The sequence below is a fragment of the Fundulus heteroclitus genome, unplaced genomic scaffold (genome assembly GCF_011125445.2).
Source record: "Fundulus heteroclitus isolate FHET01 unplaced genomic scaffold, MU-UCD_Fhet_4.1 scaffold_375, whole genome shotgun sequence".
Lineage (NCBI taxonomy): Eukaryota > Metazoa > Chordata > Actinopteri > Cyprinodontiformes > Fundulidae > Fundulus > Fundulus heteroclitus.
Window position 1 is genome coordinate 92,426 of NW_023396787.1, and position 25,172 is coordinate 117,597.

At 40.4% G+C, this 25,172-nt stretch overlaps 1 protein-coding gene across 1 annotated transcript in view; it reads left to right on the forward strand.

The window, feature by feature from the left end:
- LOC105937502 (cadherin-8) overlaps positions 1–23,957 on the forward strand; it is a gene marked incomplete at its 5' end in the record, with an annotated part of 110,046 nt that extends 86,089 nt beyond the window's left edge. The window contains 4 exon segments of the mRNA XM_036130708.1: positions 3,231–3,478; positions 13,369–13,505; positions 20,757–20,878; positions 23,799–23,957. Coding sequence (XP_035986601.1) covers positions 3,231–3,478; positions 13,369–13,505; positions 20,757–20,878; positions 23,799–23,942 — 651 coding nt within the window.
- Between the last annotated feature and the right edge of the window lie 1,215 nt (positions 23,958–25,172).

The window sequence follows — 25,172 nt, forward strand, 5'->3', positions numbered from 1 at the left end:
GGTACTTTGTTGAGTCTCATTAGTGAGAGGACATGAGCTAACTTCAATATTTATAGCTTTCTTACATCAAAATACATTATACCCATTCACGTGCACAACACTAGTGTCATTTCAACTTGTCACCAGAGGGGGCACACTTTTGCAAAAACTTTGGGTCTTGCGCCATGCTCCTTTAAGGATCGAGGCCAGGCCACAGTAGGTCAATTAGTTAGTTTTAGAAGTCTCCTGCAATATTTGTTTACTTGCTGGTTGTAACTGTGCAGTTCTGCTCATTTGCAATGGCAACTTTAGTACTTGCCTGTTTTTGGGACAGCAATCACTCATTAAGCAGAAGAAACACTTCACAGAAAAAAAAAGAGAGCAGTTGTTGTCCCTAATTAACCTTTCTCTGATTGCCTCAGTAATGTATATTCTTTATGCTTACAATCAGGCATAAAAAATGCCACAATAAATTGTAGCACAAGGTGTGTGTGTATAGACAACTAAGCTACAAGAACCCTTTCCTTATCCGGCGTCACCCATGACTCCATGTGCAGATGTTTATAGTGTTATCAGTGGATTCTGCTTCTAACTGGTCCTTTTTTTTGTCTGCACACACACACACACACACACACACACACACACACACACACACACACACACACACACACACACACACTGTAAGATTTGAGGGAAAGCAATGGAAGGCTAGAGGAGGAGGCTGGTTGAGGGAAGGGGAGGATGATGAGGTGCGGTGCAAGGGGAGGTTAATAATGAGAGAGTTCCAAAGAGCTTCTCCGACCGTGGAGGAGTGGGGCTTCGAGAGGCTTCAGGGGGCTTTGGTCTCTTTACGATCGCCCTGACGCCAGAGCTGAAGGAGTGTAGAAGTCAAAGCCCTGGGTCGCGTTCAGCATTCCCTCGGCTGCTGCTGCCGCTGCTGTCGCACAGCCGCACCCCCAGACACCCACCCACCCACATGCCCCCTCTGCCGCACAGCTATCAGCAGCGACCTAGCCCCACCTGAGGGACAATCCCCTTTACTCGAGCTCTATTTCTCTGGCCAGATGCATTTCTCGTTTTGTTCATTTTTCTCCTTTTACTCTTCTTCTCTCCCCCCCCCAAGCCAGTCCCAGTGCCTTCAAGCGGCAAGGCCCGTTTTGATTTCCCTATAAATTCTGGTTATGGAGTGTGGAAGTGACTTGATCCCATTATTCTACTAGTATAAAACTGACCAGAGGTGATTCCGAGTGAAAATGTAATAGTCCTCAGATATGCCAAGAGGGTAAAAATCTCTCCTCTCTCTTTTAAATATTAATGACAAGCCATCAGTAAAGAAAATACTGAACTTCCGTTGGAAAAAGGAATTAAAAAGATGTGTCAGACATGCAGTTAAATCACCAGTGCACTGAATCATTTTCTCTTTGGTAAATTACGCTATTTCTTGATGATCTAAAATTAGCAGATGTCTGTGTTTTTGTGTGGGCTGGCTGACAGCGGTGTGAAACTGTTAATTTGCCGTCGCCGCAAGTATTAGCAAAGAGTTTCTCCTTTTAAGTTGTTCAAAAGTGCAACGTATTTTTCAGGTTTTGCAGCTTTGAAAACACGCGCCACTGTTTGATCAAAGTCAAAGCTGGAGTCACAGAGTTCTCTCCGTATCACAAAGATATTGTGCTTCCTGTTCCATTCACACGCTTTGTACCTAGATGAACAATATTTCATATCGTGAATAAACCCTAGTGTTGCATTCTGCTCTAAAGTGCAATGTTGTAGGATAAGATGAAGCTTTTAGAAGTCAGACTCTGTACTAAAACCAATGGTTAGTGTCTTTCTGAGAATGCATGTCAATCTCACTACAACAGGGCTTATGCCATCCAGTTTTAATTTTGATATTTAGAACATAATGCATTGGCATTTTAGGCCTTAGCTTGAACTGGAATAAAAATTAATTCTCACAAGTCATATTTCTCATGCTGATCAGTGGAAAGTTTCACATGAACAACTGCTGAACTGCAGAGGAAGCTGTTTCTGAGCAGAGTGTGGATCCATCAAACAATTCTTTTTGTATTTGGCATTGCTCAAGATAATTAACCTTTATGGAAAAAGACTGACATTTCCAAAAACAATTGTATTGGGGGAAAAAAGAAATACCTTTTAATGTACAAAAACCTGTACTAAATATCGCCGTTTACAGTACATACTTGAGATTTGTGCTACTCAAATTGCCCTTTTACCTTTTTGTCCCTTTGTGTTCTCGGTTGGTTCTATGTTCAAATCGAGCTGTTGGACATACATTTTCTACTACATCGTCACAAGACTTTTTGACTCCAGTAAATATTTAACAGCAGAACTTTGCTTAGTTAGTTTGCTTGACCAAGGGTCCTGATTTGTTATTTTCAATGAATGCTAATATCATTGGATCAGTATCAATGGAAATGGTGTGTAAAAAATATTGAAAACAGAATGTATACAATTAAATTACATTTTAGAAGATAGTTTATATCTCCATAGTTCTTGACAAATTCTAAAAAAGAAACTGAAAAAACTTAGTGGTTTAAGTACATTGGTATGAAATGTTTTGTGTTTGGGCATCAGGATGTGGACAAAAAGGAGGTAAAACTGATACTGAGCCATTTCACATACAAAACAATGCCAGACAACACAAAATTTTGGTTGTTCACCATTTTTCTAAAATCTCCATTATTCATACATGGACTCACATCAATTTGATTTTTTTTTAAAGGTGAGAAGTTCCAAACACATGGTTTTTCTTTTTCAGGATTGTCCAGACAGGATGTTTATTCCTATTATGATACTTCTAATTAAAAGAAAATATGCTGTCCCACTTTTTTCTGACATACTGATATGATGAATGCAGCCTTCTTAAGCCTGATTTGTAATACTTGTGTTTTTGACCTTACACTGGATAAACAAATACAAATCAGTGAAATGTCTTTCAGAAAAAGGCTCCATGATATATGTTTCAAACATAATCATGATCAAAGCCAAGTCAAAGTCAAATACACATGAAAAAAAAAACCATCTCTTATATGCTGTATGTAAAGAAGTAGTGTAGGGATACAGAGATACTTTTACAGGGCGCTGTATATACAGTACTTATTTTGTACCATCACATGGAAAGGCAAACGCTGTTCAGTAGTTGAAGAGTTCACGTGTCGTACTTTTTATCATGGGACTGATGCAAGTTGATGACAAGTGTCCTTTTCACCTTGTTTGTCTGTGCGTCCTTTTAGCCTCTAGATTACGAGAGCAAGAAAGCCTACACGCTGAAGGTCGAAGCCACCAACATTCGCTCGGAGCCCGGCAGCGGCGGACCCTTCAAGGATACAGCCACAGTCAAGATAGTGGTCGAAGACGCTGATGAGCCTCCAGTCTTCTCCAAACCCATGTATTTACTGGAAGTGAGCGAGAACGCCCCCATCAACAAAGTCATAGGGACGGTCACCGCCAGGGACCCAGACTCCTCGGGGAGCCCCATCAGGTAAGCCGCAGATAAGGATGAGCCACTGCCAGAGCCTTTAGGCTTTACAACTCAACCATCTGCTACTAACTCACCACAGGAAGTGGCGAAAGAAAAAGGCTCTTTAATATCACTTTAGTAAGACCTGGAGTAAGGTCTTTTCGGGCTATAATGACTTGTTTTAATAAAGGGGTTGACACTGAGGCATGCAATTAAATTTCTTCCTGTCCATGACCTTTGCAAAAAATGTGGAAGTGTCTCAAGCACTGAGGAAGCAACCCTGTTATTGCATTCAATTCTAGAGATGACTGGGGGGGGGGGGGGGGGGGGGAAATGAAGATTATGAGTTAAAGAAAACACAACTTTCTATTCCAGTGTGGGAGCAGCGCTGCTGAAACAGAATATGTTCTCCTCTTGTGTGACTTATTCTTGGAAATACCACAAGGGCACCTTGAGGACAGGTTATACAGGCAATTTCTCTCCCTCCACTTTGGCATTTCATTAATTCTCCAGTGACTTGCTGACCGCATTCCCGGGACAACACTCAACAGGTTGTGTGTAATTGCCTGGCGAGCAGAGAGCAGGCTGCGCTTCAGAGATTGGTTGATGCTATAATGCAGGAGCGGTCTATTCTACCTTTACTTTTTTTTTTTTTTTTTTTTTTTTTTTTTTACTTTTTTTTTCATATTTCTGGCAGCATTCTCATGTATAGACAGGAAATTGCCAAAAGGACGAATCATCCCCGAGGTTGCACGATGCCTCTCCTCTCATGTTTTATAACATCTTTTGCCTTTTTGGCTTCATTTCATGTTGTGGTGTACTCATGTTTATCAAAAGAAGCGTGTGTGTGTCATAGATGTCTATCAGAGAGAAAAAAAATAATCTAGAAAATGCAATTTATATTGAATTAAATGCTACACTGAAAACATACTCTGTTTATTTTTTGGGTCGTATTCCTATTGATGGAAGAAGGGATTAAATAATGAATGAGCGTGTCTGCAGATGGCATCACCCTGCTGCTGAGAACTTTTGTGCATTCGCAGCTAGAAATCTGCCTACATAGAAACCATTTGATCCTGATCAAGTTTAAACGGTGTCATGTGCTTCCGTCCATATGGATACAGTTAGGGTTAGCCCCAAAACGTTTTCATTTAAACACTTGACACTTAGTCACTTGTTCTGTAATTTAACAGAGAGGTTGTTCTCACTCTGTGCCCAATTTAGCATATTTTAAATAAAACTCATTTCAAAACATAGTATTTTATAGAATGCTTTATAAATATGTTTAAGTGGCGGGGAAAAAAAATAATCTTTCTAAAGCTTTAGGACTCCAGCAAACCACAGGGAGAGGTACTATTCACAAATGGTGTAAACGTGGAACAGTGGGGAACCTGCCCGGATGTGGTCAATCTCCCAAAATGACTCCAAGAGTGGCTCATCCAGGGGGTGACCAACGAATCCAGAACTACAGCACTGCAGACCTCACTTACAAGTTGTTTTGATTAAGTTCAATGTTCATGATGTAACAAAAAGTAAAAGGTTAGCCAAAAGCAGCAGCAGCATCAGAGATGCCAGAATCCCAACGCCAAAGGCTCTGCTGACCAAAGTAATCACGAGTTCAGTCCCAAATGGTTAAACGGGGGGAAAAAAGTATATCACCAGAGTTATGGAACCTTAATAAAATCAGTTTTTGACCTTAAGTTCAAGTTGAATTGGTTCTGTAGCGGGACATTCAACCAAATCATCCAAGTAACTCCAACTCCATTTTCCGTTTTCCTCCATTTCCATTCATGCTGCCATAGTCTTCCAACCCTGCAAACCTTTTAAGTTTTTTTTTTTTTTGGTTTTAACTCATTAACTTTAACATTTAACTTTTTTAAGGCTTGTGGAATCTGAGATGTAACTCTTGGTTTATCTGCAATGTCTCTCAGCATTGCAGATAAACCAAGAGTTTGGAGTGGATTCGCTGGGATCTCCACACCCTCTGGAGATCTGAAGCTGTGTTTTGTTTTTTTGTTTTTTAAGCTGTGAATAGTCTTTCCCACTACATGGTGATGGACTTCAGTTTGGTTGAAACGTGGCTTTATATACCTTGCTACAATGATGGACAGCCAGACGTGCTTCTTTAATGTCACTGCAAATGTTTTTCCTCCTCGGTTGCCAAAACCGCTGCTTTTACAAAGGTGGTCCCACTTACCGATGCTCCGTTCATCAGTTCATAACTAGCAAGATCTGGCCTTCATTTTCAATTTGAAGTTCTATAAAAAAGATCAAGGGTATACTTATTTTCCACGTGAGCTTCCTTTCCGTTCCAAAACTATTCGCGTCGCAGATATGTGTTTTTCCACACCTGAATGTGATTTAAAAGTAGCGTACATTTTGTCTTTTTACCATAACTGTACCTCCACCCCCGGGTGCATGATTTCAAGAGCATCCATCACAGATGTTGAGTGCTTTCTTTGGGCTGTCGGTGGGGGGTGAGATGAAACAAAGTATTGTCGTGCGGAGGCCTTAAGATGATGCATCAGCCTAACCCTCAAAGACAGTTTGATTGTACTTCCAGTCACGCTTTGTATTAGCCTGTACGTCTGAGCACGGTGCTGATAAAATGATTACAGGCTGGGAGATTTTAATCCTACAAAATATACTGGCTGAAAGAGAGCTGTACCCTCAGCGAAGCGTTTTTTATCACATCACAGGTGTTTCTAAATAATGAACAGCCTGAAGGGGGGAAAACCCTTGCCAGATAACAAGCCAAATCTCAAACTTTGGCTCCACCATTATTAGATATTATTCCGTCTCAAACATCGTAAGACGGTGTAGCGTACTAGTTTAGTGATGATGTTTTTGTTATCGCACACTTTTATGTATTCAGATCTAATATTTTTTCCATAAAACCTCCCCAAAAAAAAAAAAAAAAAAAAAACTAAATGAGAAACAATAGGGAATATTTTAGCATCAGCTCTAATGCTATGCTCGCCTTTGCAACTGAATTACATTACGTTCACGGTAAATAACAACAGGCCTGCCGTTGTTATTAAGATTTTGTTTTCTATCCCTGCAATTTATGCAAATATGCTTTGTTTCCAAAACTCAAAATCAAACAGGTTTCCTGGATAAAGCTGGAGTAAAGATGGATATGCAGAGCTGTACAAATATGTTTCTACCCCATTAACGTTTTCACATTTTCTTTTTTACGTTAGACCCACCAAGCGTGGTGTATTTTTAAAAAAAAGTAGTCCATGAATGTGTAGGCAGGGGGAAATGACATGGATTAACAGATTTTAATAAATAAATTTAAAAAAGTGTAGGCTGTGCCTTTGTCTTCATCCCTCTTTACCCTGACACCCATGAATAAAACCCAGTTTAAGAATTTGGCTTTTGAAGTCATCCATTTATGATCTCGGCTGCACCTGTGTGCAACTTAGCCTCTGTGAAAGACCCCAGTTTTGATGGAGAACATTAGTGAACAAACAGCATCACGAAGACCAAGAAACACAGCAGACAGCTCATGGAGAAAATTGTGAATATATTAAATCAGGATTGGGCTTTAAAACAATATCCCAACGTTTAACAAAGCTGTTTTTGGGTCCGTCATTTTAACGGAAACAGTAGGACAAAACTCCAAACCTACCAAGACATGACCTTCCATCTAAACTAAGGTAGAAAGAAATACTTTTGCAAGGCACTGCAAAACTCTTGATGTACATACTTCACCAATAAATACAAAAAAACCAATCAATTTGTTTCATCTCCCCTTCTGACTTTTAAAATCCTTAGTCTAGTAGGTTTCCTGCGCAGTAGCTGTAGTTTGAATAGCTCGGTCTAATAAGCATAGTAGCAGGAAGGTATACCAGCATTACTGTTGATGCTGTCCAGCTATCATTTGCGAAAGCTCTCAACTCGACTCCTCTGATTAGAATCACTCGCCGTCTTAATTCCCCCGACCCCTCCTCCCGGACCGGGCCAGGGCAGGCAGAATCTAAAGCACTCGCGGGCGAGTGCTTTGGTGGCCTGCCATGTCCTCGTTCCACTCAGGAGACAAACAACCCCTCAGCTGTACTTAATGCATCCAACCAATAACCTTTCAGGTGCTCTCATGAAATACTCCCCCAGAGCTGCTGCTCCCCAGAGCCTGTGCTCTTTCGTTTTCTACCTGACTGATAACAGATAAAAAGCAATGTGACATCTGGCAGTCTCAAGGACTGTCTGAAAGAAACTTCTGGGCTTTAAAAGAAGAACTGCGGGTCTAGTTTTTGACCAAACTATTGATCATGATGGGGGAGAAATGTTTCCAATGTTTATTGATTTGTTTTTTTTTTCTCTTTTCCCCCAGTTTTGTGGGGATTTCTAGGAACATAATTGCTTGTTTCTAGGCTATGGTGGAGGACAGCTCACATGCAGCATTAGGTAATACAAGCACTCAAGCACATGAGCTGGCTTTGAAAAAGAAAGGACATTCATTGTTAGTTAGACCAGTGTAGCATTCCTTCCCCCACTGGGATGTTTTTTTAAAGAAAATAATTGATATATATATATATATATATATATATATATATATATATATATATATATATATATATATATATATATATATATATATGTTTCATATAGATTGGTTTTGGACCCTGCCTCTGGCATTTGAGCCAACCTGAATAAAATGTGTTGTACAAACATGGATGGTCAGCATTGGGGTTATGGCTAAATTAGTCCTGCATCTGTGAGCCTCCCGGAGGAATTACTGGCCTAATAACAAGCAGGAATGTCATGGGCATTTTGTTCTCTGTAGAAAAAGAAATAAATAAAAAAATAAAATAAAAAAAACATGTGCTTGATCGCTTCCCCCCCTCCTTTTCCTCCAAACTGCATGGCCGCTCAGATGAAAAACAATGACACACTGTCGTTCTCCAAAGACCTGAAACTCAAAGGCACACACACAACACATTTACACATTTAATAGCATATTCAAATATTTATACTATTGACCATGAAAGAAGAGCACTGAGGACATCCATTTTATGAAAGGTTCCCCATAAACTGTTCTTCCATATTTGTGCTGTGTATTTTGAAGTGTAAAAAAATCTGTGCTACGCAACATCTAAAAGCAAGGAAATAAGATGCATTTGGTGATAGTGTGTGTCTGTGTGTATCTGTATATGTGAGTATGTAAGGATGTGTTTTTATATATATATATATATATATATATATATATATATATATATATATATAGAGAGAGAGAGAGAGAGAGAGAGAGAGAGAGAGAGAGAGAGAGACAGAGAGAGAGAGAGACAGACAGACAGACAGACAGACAGACAGACAGACAGACAGACGAAGATATATAAAAGCCCAAATAAACTTAAACTAACTTTAAGAAAGTTCTGTCACCAGCACAGGGTATACTACCCTACACTGTAAAAATAATCCAGTTGTTTTTACAGGAAAACACCGTATTTAATCACGTGAATTATGATTAAAGAAATTTAGGCATGGGACTGGTCATAATAGTAAATTATGTATTTAAAAGTAACAATCAGGGTGTGCTCGTTGTGCAGGGGTAGTGTGCACAGTGGCTTCAGCACTTGGCCCATCTGACCCAGGTTCAGTTCCAGCTATCACCAAATGCATCGTATTTCCTTGCTTTTAGATGTTGCATAGCACAGATTTTTTTACACTTCAAAATGCACATCAAAAATATGGAAGAACAGTTTATGGGGAACCTTTTATAAAATGGATGTCCTCAGTGCTCTTCTTTCATGGTCAATTGTATAAATATTTGAATATGCTATTAAATGTGTAAATGTGTTGTGTGTGTGCCTTTGAGTTTGAAAACAGACATTTACATGTTTTTATGTTATCTAAGCCATTACAAGGCCTTTGTTAGGCAGTCGTATAAAGCTTGGTACTCCACATTACTCCAGACTTTGACTTAAGAAAGCTTCCTGGAGAGGAAGCAAAATGTCTTCAACTACGGAAAACCAGTCCAGTTGCTTTGTTTTTTACCTGTTTTTTTGAAAGACCATGACCTGGATGACTGAGAATCTTCACCAGCTCTCTCTCTCTCTCTCTCTCTCTCTCTCTCTCTCTCTCTCTCTCTCTCTCTCTCTCTCTCTCTCTCTCTCTCTCTCTCTCTCTCTCTCTCTCTCTCTCTCTCTGCCCCCATTCCTGTCAGCGTACCTTCAATAAAAAGGGCCACTAGTGCCACAAAAAATTTGTATTTAAGGACAGCAAGCAGTCTACTGTTTTTATCCTCTGGAATTAAAACCCCATGCTCCGACCATAAATGTGTGAAAAGTTCACAGTGTTTACTCTGCAAAACTAGATTCTAATCACTTCAATGTCAGAGGAGCTTCGTAGCATTTACATGTATTTGTTAAATAAAACTTGAAAGATATATGCAAACGGAGCATAAGCCAAAAATACCTCTACTCTTAAAGACCAGTTAAATATCCACATTTATTATTATTATTATTATTATTATTATTATTATTATTATTATTATTATTATTATTATTATTATTATTATTATATTGTTATTATTATTTGTGCTACAGAACACAACCATTTAAAACATCCTAAAAACATACTTTGAATGAACACCTAGGTTACATCTCTACCCTGTAAATTTGTATTTAACCTGGTAAATACAGTGGAAACACAAGGGGGGAGGGGGGGGGGGGGCATGCAGTGTAAAAACACCTAATGTCAAACTCTAGATTTGGAAGCATGGTAGAGACAAACCCCAAAAGACCTGCAGGTGTAACTGGAGTGAAAAGTGTTTGCTACAAAGTATTGACTCAGAGGTACTCAATACAAATGCACACCATACATTTTAGATAGCTGTGTCACACTCTAAAAACCACAGAAAAAAAAAAAAGAAAACACTTTCACTTGACAGCTATTTGCTGCTGTGTTGGTCAATGGCATCAAACCACAACGAAATACATTGAACTCGTTAGTTAATGCAGCAAAGGTGCGCTTTGATGCAGGATCTAAATCCTGTTTGCTCCGTTACTCATTTGTACGTTGGAAATTGTTCTTCTACGGTATATGTGTTTTATCTGAAAAGAAACTATGACAGAAAACTGAGGGTGGCACTGACAGACAGCATAGTTAATGAGGCTTAAAGACTGCAACCTACAGAGTCTCCAGCAGAGAAGACATCTTGGCCATGCTGTTTAACTGACAAGTAGACGGAGAGAAAAGCTGTGCAATAAAAAAGAAATAAAAAAAAAATCTTAACAAAATCAACCGTTAAAGTTTTTTTTTCCCCTTTTGGTTTTTTTTATACAAAAAAGAAGCCTCTAACAGCGCTTGCTTTCGAAGGCACAAGATTTGGTCCCAGCTGGCTCACCGTTGCGTTCAACTCTCACCGATTGGCTTTTAATGGCTCAGAGAGAGAGGAGGCAAAGCACACCGGCAGAGTCGGGGAAGTCGCGTCCTGCGTCTTTTTTTTTTTTTTTTTTTTTTTTAAATGGCTTTTAATTCTTTGCACGTCACGTTGTCAGTTTGAGTGGCAGGTGGCAGAACATTTCAGGGTCTGTCTCCTTGCCTCCACGTGAGGCTGTCAGAGTTTGACTGGGATACACTCCGTCTGCAGGAGAGCAGCTGCTCCCAGGTGGTTTGCTGCTGTCTGCCTGTCTTGAAAGTGCTCTGCGTCTGCAGGGCAGGGGGGGTTGGGGGGGGGGGGGTAGGTGGGGGTAGGGGGGGCACAGAGGCAGAGGGGGTGTGGGTTGGGGGTGTGGGGGTCCTTATGGACCTCTCCCAGCCCTGCCGTCTAGAGGATTTTACACCATTTCATCTCAAAAATGGAAATGTCACGCCTCGGTACATCTCCCCAACAATTGGAATCTGGGCCAGTGGTTTATTTATTTCATTCCCTGCCATTCTTGTATAAGCAGCACCCTCCTTCACACAAACAGTTGTTGTGACTTTGTCTGGTGTTCTTTCTCAATTTCTCTTTCCTGTTCAGCCCTCTTTCAACCCCCCCCCCCCCCAAAACACCCCCACACACATAAAATGCTGCAGAGTTCCAGCCAACAGGTCCGCGCTGATAGGGATGAGCGGTTCCAGTGTGAGATGGTATGAGACCCAGGGTTAGGAAAAAAATGGAAACAGGGAAAGCAGGGTGCATGTGTGTGTGTGTGTGTGTGTGTGTGTGTGTGTGTGTGTGTGTTTTCATGAGACTGCACTGGGAAGAGCTTGAGACCCAGCTGGATAGAAGAGACAAAGGGTGGCGATTGTGAAGGAGGACATGAGAGTGAGACGACGCGAGATGAGCGGAGACAGCGTGTCCCCGAGGTATGGAAGCAGTTGTGCGGTACACGGTGTAATCAGCTCACGTGAATCACTGGCCCTGTGCTTTTATTTTTTTTTTCCCTTCGGTGGCGAGTGGGCTGTTTGTGACAGCCGCACACAATGCAGAGCGCGACGTGTGGAAGCCAAAGATGACCCATAATGACAGATTCTTTTCTAGCCAGTGTTGTGTGGGCTTGTCCCAGGAATTGGTGCCATGCGCGCTGCAACATGAAAGAGCAATTTCACACCTCCAAGTGGCTCCGGAAGAAGCATCCTTTTTATTTTTTTGCATTCCAATTACATACCCTCTGCTTCAGTTTTTTTACTGCAGAGTTGATGTATGCTACATCTTTGTTTCTGAGTTGTAAACTTAATAAAAAAGAAAAAAAAAACAGTAGGTCACAGGGCAGAAAAAAGGGTTTCCGTCACCGGGGAGTGGACCAATTTTCCGTTATACAGTTGCTACAGTTCAACAGCTGGAGTATAATAACGTTAGCTGGTTATTAAGTTTGGCTATCTGCCTGGTGAGCCGGCCTTCTTTGAGCTGTGTAGCAGCCACGCTGCTCCGAGCTCGACCCCTGCTGTTTCAAAAACAGCGCTGGAGCTGCGTGTCTTTTTATTGGCCGGAAAATATCTCCAAAGAGTCAAATCTGTATTTTTGTTACTAAGGGGAACCGTAGCAGTCTTCTTTAACTCAGCTGACAGGAAGTTGGGCAGAAACAGGTGGGTAATGGGAATCTTTTTTTACTACTTTATGCCCTTTATACCATATCTGCAATTTTTTTTTTTTTTGGCTTTGCACGTGTGTCAAAATCACAAATAACAATAGAATCTAACGTACAAGAGTGCAACAAGCTGCATGTTATTCCAGCTTCAGTTGGAATACCATGCTGCTTTTCACTGTTTCATATATAACCAATTACAGCCTGTAGCACATTTTATTTAAAAGCTCTCTTTAAATACCTTGAAACTATTGTGGTATTTTCAGTTAAGCAGACTGTGAGAAGTCCAAACCAACCCATGGCTAAAATCAACACATTTCTGCTAAAATCCAAACAGGGACACTGTCAACACACAAGCCATTGCTTAATCCATTCTATCCATTATCACTCATCCCCCTCCACGCCCCCCCCCCCCCCCCCCCCCCCACACCCCCAACACCCACCCTGCTGTGTTGTGTGTGACACTTTGCTGTCCTAACTTATTAATCCAAAGCCTTTGGGAGCCATTGAGTGTTTGGAAATGCCAAACAGGGTTAACAGCAGCACATCTCTTACCCTGACATACACTCACATGTGCTAATGGTTGCTTTGTTTTGTGTGTGTGTGTGTGTGTGTGTGTGTGTGTGTGTGTGTGTGTGTGTGTGTGCGATTCCAAAGGGAGGGCTTCAGAGACGTTATTAGGCTGCTGTGCTGCTCATGTGAAGGCTGTAATTATTCCTCAGATGATAATTATTGATTTGTTAGCGTTTAAATGCGCATTGATCTCCAGGTTTCTCTTGATGAATAGGGGCTCCGTTAACCGCGGCACCCGGAGGAACTCAGCAGACGCTCGAGTGGAGCCTTGCCTGCTCCAGCGGCTCGGCTCGGATTTCTGATGTTTGTTTGCCTTCGCAGGTACTTCATCGATCGGCACACAGATCTGGAGAGGCAGTTCAACATCAACGTGGACGACGGGAAGATCACGCTGGCCAAGCCGCTGGACCGGGAGACAGACATGTGGCACAACATCACAGTGACCGCCGCCGAAGTCGGTGAGTAGCGGAGGGCAGATCAAGGCCTGGCGCAGGGTGGATTCAGTCTCAGATCTGTTGTGTTGCTGCTGAAGAGCTGCTGTGTTCTTCCAATCACTTTGAAATAATATCTGAAGGAAATGCCCTGCAAACTATCCAAACAGCTTTCACCTGAAGCGATGTTTCAAGACTTTTAAGGGGCGTTCTGTGAAATTATTATTGGTAATAGTTTCATTATCTCTAGCGGAAAGATGTCAGATCACCATGAACTTCTTGAAGGTAAATGCATCCTTTGAGTGGTGGGGAGCTAACAAGCTAGTCAGAAGTCAACCGTTTTGTATTTAGCTGACTTTAGCTATTTAAAAGAGCTCACACAGAAAAAAAGGTTCATATCAGTGGGAGGGAACTCTATCTCAGGCGATGTTCACACGCTGCGATCTCACAACAGCCTGCCGTTATGTTTGGTGCTGTTTTGTTCAGCCAAACAATGTCCGTGCTCCTCTGTGGAGTTAAGGTTCATTGAGCCTCCAAGATGTATCAACCCGCCAGATCAGCTGCAACTATTCTTATCTACTGTAGTTCTGCAAATATTGAAGTAAAGAAGTAGATTGTGTGATGCCTGTCATGATCTGGGGTCTAATTTATGTACTCAAGTTTCAGGCTCCATTTTGTGCGTAAGCAAGATTTATAAATGAGGCCCCAGGCCTGTTAGCTGTCTTCGTCCTGCTGCCATGCTCCGTTGTTTATCTGCTTTATGCACACGACCTGCAAGCTCTTTGTTTGTAGATGTCCAGTGTTCTTTCCTGCATCAATACCTAACGGTCCTGAACTGTGCTTTCTAGGTCCAAATTAATTAAAGCTTCCTCCCACTGTCCTTCAACAGTGAGGTGGATTGATACAGTGTAAATCAGCTTGTTAGCTTTCCACCATTGCGAGGAGGACATTAGTTTGACAACAAGCTCACAGTCATATAAATTTTTTTTTTTTTTTTTACAGGTAAATAACTATTAGGCGACTGATAATAGCTTAACTGGGTCACTCTGAAAGTTTAACAGTGTTAAATCCAGTCTTATTTTATAGTAATAACCCTTTCTATTGTCTAAAGATTAGCATAATCTTAAAAACATTAACATCTTCTAACAAGTGTTACCCAAACCCAATTAAAATGTACCTATATGGAGAAGTTTTATTACTGTGTTACTGTATTATTATGTATAATATACTGTAACTGATGATATTGGTTTTTTTTTCTCACTGAATGAAAGATCCAACAACAAAAAGTAGACTTTAATGTCTACAGTGGTGGGAAAAACTACTCAAACAAGACTAAAATAAATCAATGGGTAAATAAATGAATACAAATAATAAATGCCTTTAAATGAAAACGTATTCATAAAAATGTTCAACCATTAATACTTTTTAGATTTTGTGCTAAAATTTGAGTTATGGAAATCAGTCACTTGTCAAAGGTGAAAAAGCAATAGATCCATTGCAATGTCTAACCACCCATCTGTGTATTACTGAGTCACGGTAAAAAGTTGAAAAGGGAATAAATGGCCAGCTTAAAGTAGAGCAGGAGAGGGTCATTTTTTTTTCTAAGCATCTGTGCTATAGTGTCTTAAGCAGCCCTTATGTTAGTGTGACTCTGTAACAGCAGTGTGGTTGGTCACAATTAACACTTTCTGCATGTTTTCATTCAGTCCGGTCAAGGACATCCTAAAGGACCTGAAGTGACCATAATATCCCCAGGTCAGATATAGAGCCTGAAAATCTGTAGGATGTAGATGGATTTGTATTAAAATAATTACAATCAGAAGAGGCCTTTTCGCAAGTGTTACCGACCTGCACTGGCTATGTGGTAGGCTATAGGGTTTGAATAATTTTGCAAAAAAGCATCATAGTATGTTGAACAATGCGGGTTAATTTATGACAAACATGTCAAAGATGTTGGAATGGAAAATGAACTGCATTTCTCTATGTTCCCTTATTACTTAGTAAAGAAAATTAGCTAAAATTGTTTCTCGTCCCTCTTTCCCATGCAGTGCAGAAAGCGTCCCCCGTGAACTGCAATGCTCCACAAGTCAGCAATCAGACACTCTTTGGCACGCAAGATTTGAAATCGGGCAAAGCGTTTTTTTCAGCAGAGTAACTTTGCGAGTTGCCTCAGTCAACGGAATCGCTGACCTACCCCTGGAAATCCTCTGTTAAACAGTTTAAACACTGCGAGAGCACGGCACAAACAATTAGCCTGTGACTCCGCAGAGGCATTAAACGCGTTAATTTGCTGAGTTTTGATTGAATTAAACGGCCCAGCGCTCAATTTGTGGAAGTGCAATAACATTAAGACATATCAAATAGACTGTTTTAAAGACATGCTCCAGAGTGGATTGCTCCAAACGCCCGCATCCATTACAGATTAAAGAACATCTGCGAAGCACAAAAGTCACTGACTATGTAGAAAATCTTGCCGGCAGAGCTACAAACAGCTTCAACCATATGCAGGGCTTTATTTGCATACAGATTGTTTCAGGGGGGCTGTATGATGTGATAAAGCTTAATGTACCCCTTTAAGCTATTGGAATAGAAATTGACTCAGCTTGTAACTTTTCTGGCTGCTTTTTGTTGTATCTCTCCCTGCTCCTGGTCCCATTCTCCGGCTTGTCCCGTTCTTTCTTTAATCAAAGGAAACACTCGTTAATTGTTGGAATAAATCAAAGCCCAAACACTGTCACAATGTTTTGGCCATGGAGTAAAGACAAATCCCGCAATCGACGCAGCCTTTCCGAGGAACTGAATGTGTTTCATTCGATAAGCCCGCTGCCTTGTCATGTCGTAAACCGGCACACTGCAGGCATGTCTTCATGCCTCTTGGCAAAGTAACTGTGGCTTGAGATAGTGGCATCTCTAAAAGCACCTAAAAGGAATTTGCCAAATGAATACAGCTGTTTTGCTATTTTTTTTTTTTTTACGCTCGGAGAGTAGAAGGCGGTGTCTTCTCTGGCGTGAAAAGGAATGGATGTGTTTCCCAGTTCTATTCGGGTGCCATTTGCCACCCAAACCGTGGCTCGTTCTGCTGCCTCGCACCAGTTGACGTCTGACTAATCAGATTCTATTCCCTGTCTGCTTCAGGGGGAAAATCGGCTGTGCAGGGAGGGGTTGGCTCCCCTCCCCTCTCTACTCTAATCCATCTATCACTGTCTATCTGAATGTCAATTTCCACTCACCTCGCTGTTTACCTCTTTTTCAGCTTGCCTTCTAGATAGGCTTAGGGCCTTGAATTTCAAGGGCCCCCGCTCTCTGCTTTGGTTTTAGTCGTTGGTTGAAAGGCAGAACATAAAGATAAAAACAGTCTGTAGCTTTCAAACCCTCGCTTTCTAAAACCTTGGTAAATGTTGATACTGGTGACCAACCCATGCTTATTTCAAACCCTCAACACGTAATTACGCGAAGCCATTTATATGTAAGAGCTAAACAAAGACAAATAAATTAACTGTGAAAACAGGTGTCTGGAATATGTTTCTGCAGCATGGTGATATCGCATATTAGTGCTTTGCCTGTTTTATAATTTTGATTGTGGACAAATCAACCATGCTGATTAAGTTCATTATCATGTAGTGAAATGTTGAGCTTCATCAACCAGCAAGATGCAGACGATGCATTCTTCATTATATATACTTATTATGACGCTTTATTTTTCGTGATAATTATTACTGCAGAGATTGTACATTATTGGAAATGTTCTTCTAGTGTATATCAAACCTCATTTGTCATGTTGGACAGAGAAAAAAAAAAAAAAAAACGATGCCGCCACTTACTGTATGTGTTGCCAGTTATATCTGCCCGCTCTTTTGGAAACTGATTCATTTACCATAGACCATAGGTGGTCTGTGTGCATACCAAATTATTTCTATTTGATGAATTCCTTTGGGCACCTGTGTCTGGATGGCAGGCAGAGATGTCATGAGGTTCTGTGATCTTGGCGATGTGATAGTCCTTCCTTGGTGCGATCTGTCTTGGATGACAATAATCTGCTCTACAGATGCTTTTATGTACGTTTGTACTTTCCTCATGGTGGGCAACATCGAATCCTGTCAGGTGCTGACAATGCTGTCTGGTGTGATTATGAGAACTTCTCTCTTACTGTAAACTGATGTACTAGCAACAGCCTGATAACAAAATAGTATGTATAGTTGTAGAATATGCTATGATTGCATAATTCATGACTGCTGGTAGCTCTTTTAAACTTGCCGGTTTGTTAAAGGAGCCATAGGTAAACAATTTATTTGTATAATTAACGATAATCACTCTCATTTGTCTCCTGGGATGAAAGTAACATTCCCTACAAACTATCAGCCCTCTCCATCAACAATGTCTTAGTCAACTACTTTTCCTTTCAAAATTAAGAGTTATGGTCCAGAATTACTTTGGTGCAGTGTATAGCCTGTGTTTACTTCCTGGTTCTTGAGCCAATCATATGAGAGTTTCCATGGTCCCCAAAAGGCAGCAGCTTGTGAACATGGAAGTCAGTTAGATAAGCGGACCAGAAATAGACAATAATACGACATCATATACCTGTCTTGTAGAAGTAAAAATTCAGTGGGGTTTCACAGCAGCAACAGACCGCTGAGGAAGCGGGTATTGTTGGCGGCAGGCTGCATGTATATGCCGTGCCAATTTGAAACATTAGGTCACATTATTATTTATTGTCTGTTTAAAATACAAAAACCTTTACAGAGCCACTGCTTGTTTCCCTGTGTGTGAAATTACATTCAAATCAGATTTAAGCTGAGAAACTTCATACATGTCAAGCCACTTTTAAATAAGAGATGCACCAATCAGAGATTCGGTGCCGACTTCTGATCTCCAGTGTCTGTAATGCTTTCAACCGCTGATTCCAGTTTCTGTTTTAGGGCCCTAATTAAAGTCAAACAAAAGTATACAACCATTTTCTTGTAAAACATGCCTTATTCTTAGTATAACACATTGGCGCATCCATAATTGACACATGCTACATAACAACGTCCTGACGCCCCCAGGAATATTTGCAATAGCAGAGTATTAGCAATCCTTGGGTGAGGCCATTATTAACTGAACCAGAAGCCCAGAAGTGATGAACTGCACAAAGGAGCAGTAGTAAACACAACTTCCCATCGTACTCCAAGCTGTCAGTCAGTCTGCACGCCGCGGTGCCGTTTTATCTCGCACACTTGATGAGTCGGGAATTTTGAACAAGGACTTCCCTTTGCATACAGTTGATTTAGTTTTGCTATCGTATGCCTGGCACTCCAGCGTCTTTACATCTATTGCATGTTCATATTCCCGCATAGAGTATAGATCGGGCCTAGTAAATGCAGCCCGCCCCGACCCGACCCGAGTCCGACCAACACAATAGAATTGTAGATCCGAGCCCAAAGAAAACCTGATGTGAATAAATATGTTACACACAGGGTGAGCACTGGCCCAGAACAGGTCAGGCCCAGATGTACGTGTCGTGGTGGTCATGCACAGGGTGTAGCAGAGCAGAGCAGATTCAGATGTGCTATCTGTCCCTTCTCCCACAGCTGTAGGATGGGCTCATATATTGCATGAATATATTCCATCCTGCGTGACATCAAGGCCCGACCCGACTCGTATTTCGGGTCAAGCTTGGGCACGGGCTCGGGTATAAAATCTACATTCTATTCCAGGGCTAGTACAGTTGGTACGTCACAATAATGAATATTGTTGTGTGATTTGAGTGGCAGCACGTTATTTGGATGCCAAGATGACAGCACAGAAAGGATAAGAAAAAAAAACTCTATACAGGCACGTAATTACTAGTGATAATATATCAAGTCTGCCATAATGTATGAACAAATAACATTTCCAGGGTTCTGTTTGACAGCATTCAACCTATTTTATTCTAACCGTCCTGAGTGGCCAGTTGTTTTGAAGCAAAAACTATGTCCTACTATGGATGTGAGAGGACAGTCACTATAAAACAGACAAAATTAGTTTTGACGTTCTAAACCTTTTTTCAGCATCTTGAATTGGTTATTAGGCCTGACAACAGCACTAACTTTATTCCCTTCATTTCCAAACTACTGCCATCTCCTCTAATATAATCATTTACATAACAAGGAGAGGTTGGAAGGGGAAGAAAAAAACTAAACCAACATTATTATTGTTAAACATTCAGTATAGCTGGTACCTAATGAAGTAGATCAATTTACTCTAAAATGCTCTAAAGGTGGGTAAAAATTTGCGCTAAAAAATATATATAAAAAAAAAGGTCAAGGTGAAAAGTGACCAGCACCCACAAACATTAAGTTCCTTGTTGTGGCTGTCTGAATGGTGCAAATAGAGTTTGATTTTAAATAAACCTGTAGTACTTCATCTGGCTTCATTTTTAAACAGCTCACTGATACTGAAAATAGCTAATTTTGATTCTTCCTGCAGTAACAACTTCCACATTAGCGAGTGTTGCGGGTTAGCTCCACCTGGTAGCGCTAAAGTGTGGTACATTAACTGATAGGAAAATGGCAAAAAAAAAAATAATAATAATAATAATAATTAATTAATGAATTCCAGTACCCGGCCTATCTCTTGAGGATATTTTAAAACTAGATTGCTCACCAAAAATAGCATCAATTTAAAATTGCATTAGTTTAAAAGTTTTACAGGATCAACTGTTCTTGCTCAGCCTCATTGGCCACATTGGAGAGGCTTTCTTGGGGTTAAGCGAATAATTAACTGCTTGAAAAGTTGTCGGTTACTCTACTGATGAATAAATAAATTCACAGGGCCTCTTGAAGGGGACTGTCATTTACCGGTGATGAATATTTCTTCTCGAACTCTCATCTGATTAAATGGCCTTTTCTTGTTTTTCCTTTTTAGACTTGAGTTACAAATGGTTTATTAATATGCATGGTTTTAACCCTCATGTTTTAAACATTATAGTGTACAGGGGATTCTCTCTAAAGCCTTTTAAAATCACTTTTGCTGTGATCCGTTGCTTGCGTGCTTTTTTGTATTGTTTTTATTTGCTGAAATAGAGATGAATGTCATGTCATCTGTCCTCCTGTAAACTGCGGAAAGAAGAAAGAGAGACTGCAAATAAAGAAAATTAAAGCAGGTCACAAAATAACCTGATTTCATGTTGAGCTTTGTTTGTTTAAAGACCGTTTTGCTGTTTCTCTTTAGTCATTGCTACTTTTATTTTACTCTTCTTCTTTGCAATCTCTCTCTCTCTCTCCCTCTCTCTCCATCTATCTGTCTATTGAACTATAATAGGAAACTACAGTCAGATATCAAGAGCAATTGTGGCCATCAGAGTAATGGACATTAACGACAATGCCCCTGAGTTCGCCACCGAATACGAGGCCTTTCTGTGTGAAAATGGAAAACCTGGACAGGTAAGGAAAGAAATGACTCATTCATCAAAGCAGCGATCTATCACTTTCTTACTCTGTCCTTTTTTCCTTTTCTCCCTCTCCTCCCCTGTAATGATTGGCCACAATGAATTATAGCCTATTTATTTCGCTGGGAAACCACAGAGGTGGGAGTACAGACCTTTTTTCTCTGAAACAGGCCTCCCTCGGCACAGCGCACATGGAGTGAAGGGAAAATGAGCGCAGTCAGGATTGATCGGAGGGGATCATAATTCAAAACTGTCTTTCATGTCTTCCTCCAGATGGCACGATGCTTTCCCTAGCCAAAAATCCTGGACAAGTACTTAGTATTCTCCTTCTCATCAATCGCCCTCATTCAGGGGAACTGTGTACGTACAATAGGGAGCTTTATTCAAAGGGGGAGAAAAAAGGAAGTAGAGAAGAGAGAAACTGTCCTGCAGGTCCTGAATTTAAATTTCCAATCAATCATCAGGACATACAACCTGGTAAAACCCATGATGACAGATTAACAGAAAGATCCAGGAGCCTGAAAGAGTGCTGAGCTAGAAAGGAGCTCTTAACTTGAGAAATAAATGGTAACAGTATAACGATGCAAACAGATCACAAGAGAGGATAATACGCTATATATGGAGAATATTTTTTTTAGGAAGACCAAAAGATCATCCCTGTTTCCTACCATGCCACACAAACCGGCATATTGAAAAATGTATGTTAGGTGGGGGTAAATGTGAGGAAATAAAGGGAAGTTTAAGGGACTTCAAGTCCAGTCATGTCTGTAAAGTATGTGTCACATTTGATTTACTCCCTTTCTGAATAGAGCATTTGTATTGCGATACAGGCTGTTGAATTTAGTGTTCTATGGCATTCATTTTACTGTGACTTCACTTTCTAGTTTTATTGTTCTGTATATTTCAGGATCAACAAACTCTCTTGAAATAAAATTCTAACGCTACATGAGTGCAGTCAATAAATATTCATTATTTATTGAGAGTAGGGCAAGTCATCAGTGTCACTTTCAGTTTCATGCATTCAGCATGCCGAGGTGAGGGAATCTCAATCAGTTGAGACAGCATAGTGTAGTGTGACATTAGGTTATCTGGATTATTGTGTCATTGTAACAATATCTGAGTCAGGGATCAATACTGTACCAATTACTGTAGTAGTTCTGCGCATGATTTTTGATTTTGTTGGCTACCTGTTGGCTACCTGGTTCACCTGGTGATCAAACTGCATTTTCCACAAGGTCAAAGGTATAGTTGTGCGAAATCGGAGCATTCACTTCTGATGGAATCGGGCAACGACATTTTTTGCTTGGTACTCAAAACGCTGCCAACCATTATATTCACCAATGATTTAAAACTGATGTTTGCTTCTTCGGGGCTTAGTTAACATCAGAGTGTCCTTTTGAGGACCTTTTAAGGACACTCTTTTGAGGACCAAAATGTTCACATTTTGGACAAAGAAGGCAGATGGTTTGAAAGGGGTGTGAAGGAAGCCATCTACGTTAAGAGAGAGAAACCAACCTTAAACAGAGGAGGGGGCCTTAGGTTCCAACTGTCAAAAACCTATAATGCAGCTATAGGATTAATTCCGGCCAATCATCACCTCAATTCTCACCCTGATGCGGGTAATCAAAACATTGTTCCTTTAAACCAGGCCAATAACGACCCTGACAACTCCCCGTTACAGAGGAGTGCACCAGTTTCGGTTCAATCTGCCTCCTTAATGACTTTAACGACCACTCATTACTAAGGGGTGGTCCTGTTTCTGTTGAATTTGCATGTTATCTAAGCCATTACAAAGCCTTTGTTAGGCAGTAGTATAAAGCTTGATGCTCCACATTACTCCAGACTTTTTGAATTGAGAAAGCTTCCTGGAGAGGAAGAGAAACGTCTTCAACTACAGAAAACAAGTCCAGTTGTTTTGTTTTTTACTTTTTTTTTGGAATGACCATGACCTGGATGACTGAGAATCTTCACCAGCTTTTGGGATCTTCAAACTGACCAAAGTAATTTCTCAGTGTGTTGATAATGACTGTGTTGTTCTCACAGTATATACTTGTGGTCTGTGATGGTCTGGATGTCTTGGCACATGCATTTGGTATTTGCCAGATGTGGATGCATCCCTATATTTTCTGACCATAGGGACACTTTGCTATTCTAATGGCACTGTTTAGGTTGGCTCCGGCTGATCTCAGTTCCTGTCTGTCCCCACATTTGAATGAGAAGCACGCAGCTAGAGCCTTCCTGAACCGTGTCATAAGGTGCACCCAATATTTAACTTCCTGGCTGATGTATTGAGATGCTGCCCCATTACTTTCCCAAAATGTTTGTTTATTTCATGATGGCATCTATTTTGTGAAGTTCTTTAGTTCCCCCAGCAGGAAAGCACCCACACTTAATGATAGTGCCACCCCTGTACCTCTCAGTTGGAAAGGTTTCATTTTCCATTACACCACTGGACATGTCTCCAAAAATGAAAGTCTTGCCCCTAAATGCATTCGCAAACTGTAATCTGGCTTTTTATGTTGCTTTTGGACTATCTGCTTCTCCCTCTCTGAGTGACCTAAAGATATCTGGACTTTTTACCCAGGATGATATATGTTGTTTTCATTTAACACAACATATGTTGCTCTCATATGTCCGTGTGTGGAATTGCTACTAAAACATTGTGAATTACCAAATCAGCCTTCTATAAATTAAAATCATTTTGCCAATTCCATGTCAAACTGTGATAAAACATTATTTAATAATCTTGTAATACACTGTGAGTACATATCTGGTTTCAACTGCATATTTCATCAGGTGTGTTCCAGACAGATTAACACATATGTAATATGAAATGGAAACGACAGAATTAGTAGGCTGTGTTCTCTAATGGCTTTGCTCTAACTGCTGTATCCTCTTGTCTGTTTTCAATGCAGGTGATTCAGACTGTCAGTGCTGTAGACAAAGATGACCCAATCCAGGGCCACTACTTTGACTATAGCCTGGTCCCAGAGATGTTCAACAATCCCAACTTCACCATCAAAAACAACCAAGGTGAGAAACAAAATAGATCTGCTTGAATCAGCTGTTTTTGTGGCAGGATGACTGAAGTACTGCATCTCTGAAACTGAAACAACGTGTCTCCAAGTCTTGTCTCTGGCCCACAGCATATTAACCGTACTGGAGATGAAATCTGGTGGATCAGTGTAGCTCACAATTAACAGATGTGAAATTGTTTGGACACCAGCTTCTCTTCACTCCCCAGTGCATTTTGAGGCAGACTAAATGAGTGGGATCCAAATGGTCTTGCGGCTCAATGTAGGGTGACATCCTAGGAGCTGTTTAACGGCAGATGGTGCTACATTTATTTGCTAAATATTCTGATTGGTTTATTTGCCATTTTCTATTGTCTCAGTTCCATTCCTCTTTTTCTGCCTCCCTTTCCACTACTGGCTCTGAATAGGCTGCGTTCCAAATGACGTTGTGTAATGTTTCAGCTCGAGGCAAAAAAAAAAAAAAAAAAAAAAAAAAACCTCTTCATATGGTACTAGCCTTCTGTTTGGTTGCGGAAGCCGCAGGCTAAGTTACAGCAATCTTTCTCAGATGGAGGAAAGTACATAGAAATCAGGTCATAGAGTGGACTTACTGTCTTCTGACTAATATAAAAACCTTTATTTTGAAGTATTCACTTAGTGGACAGGAACATGGGATCAGGGTAATCACAATAAACATAATAGCCTGGGAAAAGCATATCTTTCTTTTTCTAGCCCATTGAACAGTTCTGACTAAAGGGACCCACACAATAAATCAACTTTTTCCTGTCACGTGTGCAACTGAACCAAATAATTGTGATAGTTGTTGAGGATCAGATAAATGTGTATGACACATTAGGGTCAACTGGTCGTTTTTGAAGCATTATATTTTAAACCATATAAAGATTCCTCGCTAAAGTATTTATACTCGTTAAATGTTTTATTTTATGTATTTTAAAAAAAGATCTCTTTAGTATTTTGTCAAGTTTCAACCTCAGATTTTAGTGTATGTTTAATTGGGATTATATGTGATAGACCAACTCAAAGTAGTGTGTAATTATAAATGGGGGTTCATAAATAAATATGTAGAATCAGAATCAGCTTTTTTGCCAGCTCTATGTACACATGCAAATGATTTGACTCTGGATTGTACAATGCTCATCGTGTGCTTACCAATGTCATAATACAGTAACACGATAAAGCAGTAATAAAAATCAAACACAGTCTGCAATATAGAGAACACATCTGAACAAACTGTAAACAAGCGGAAAAATCGAG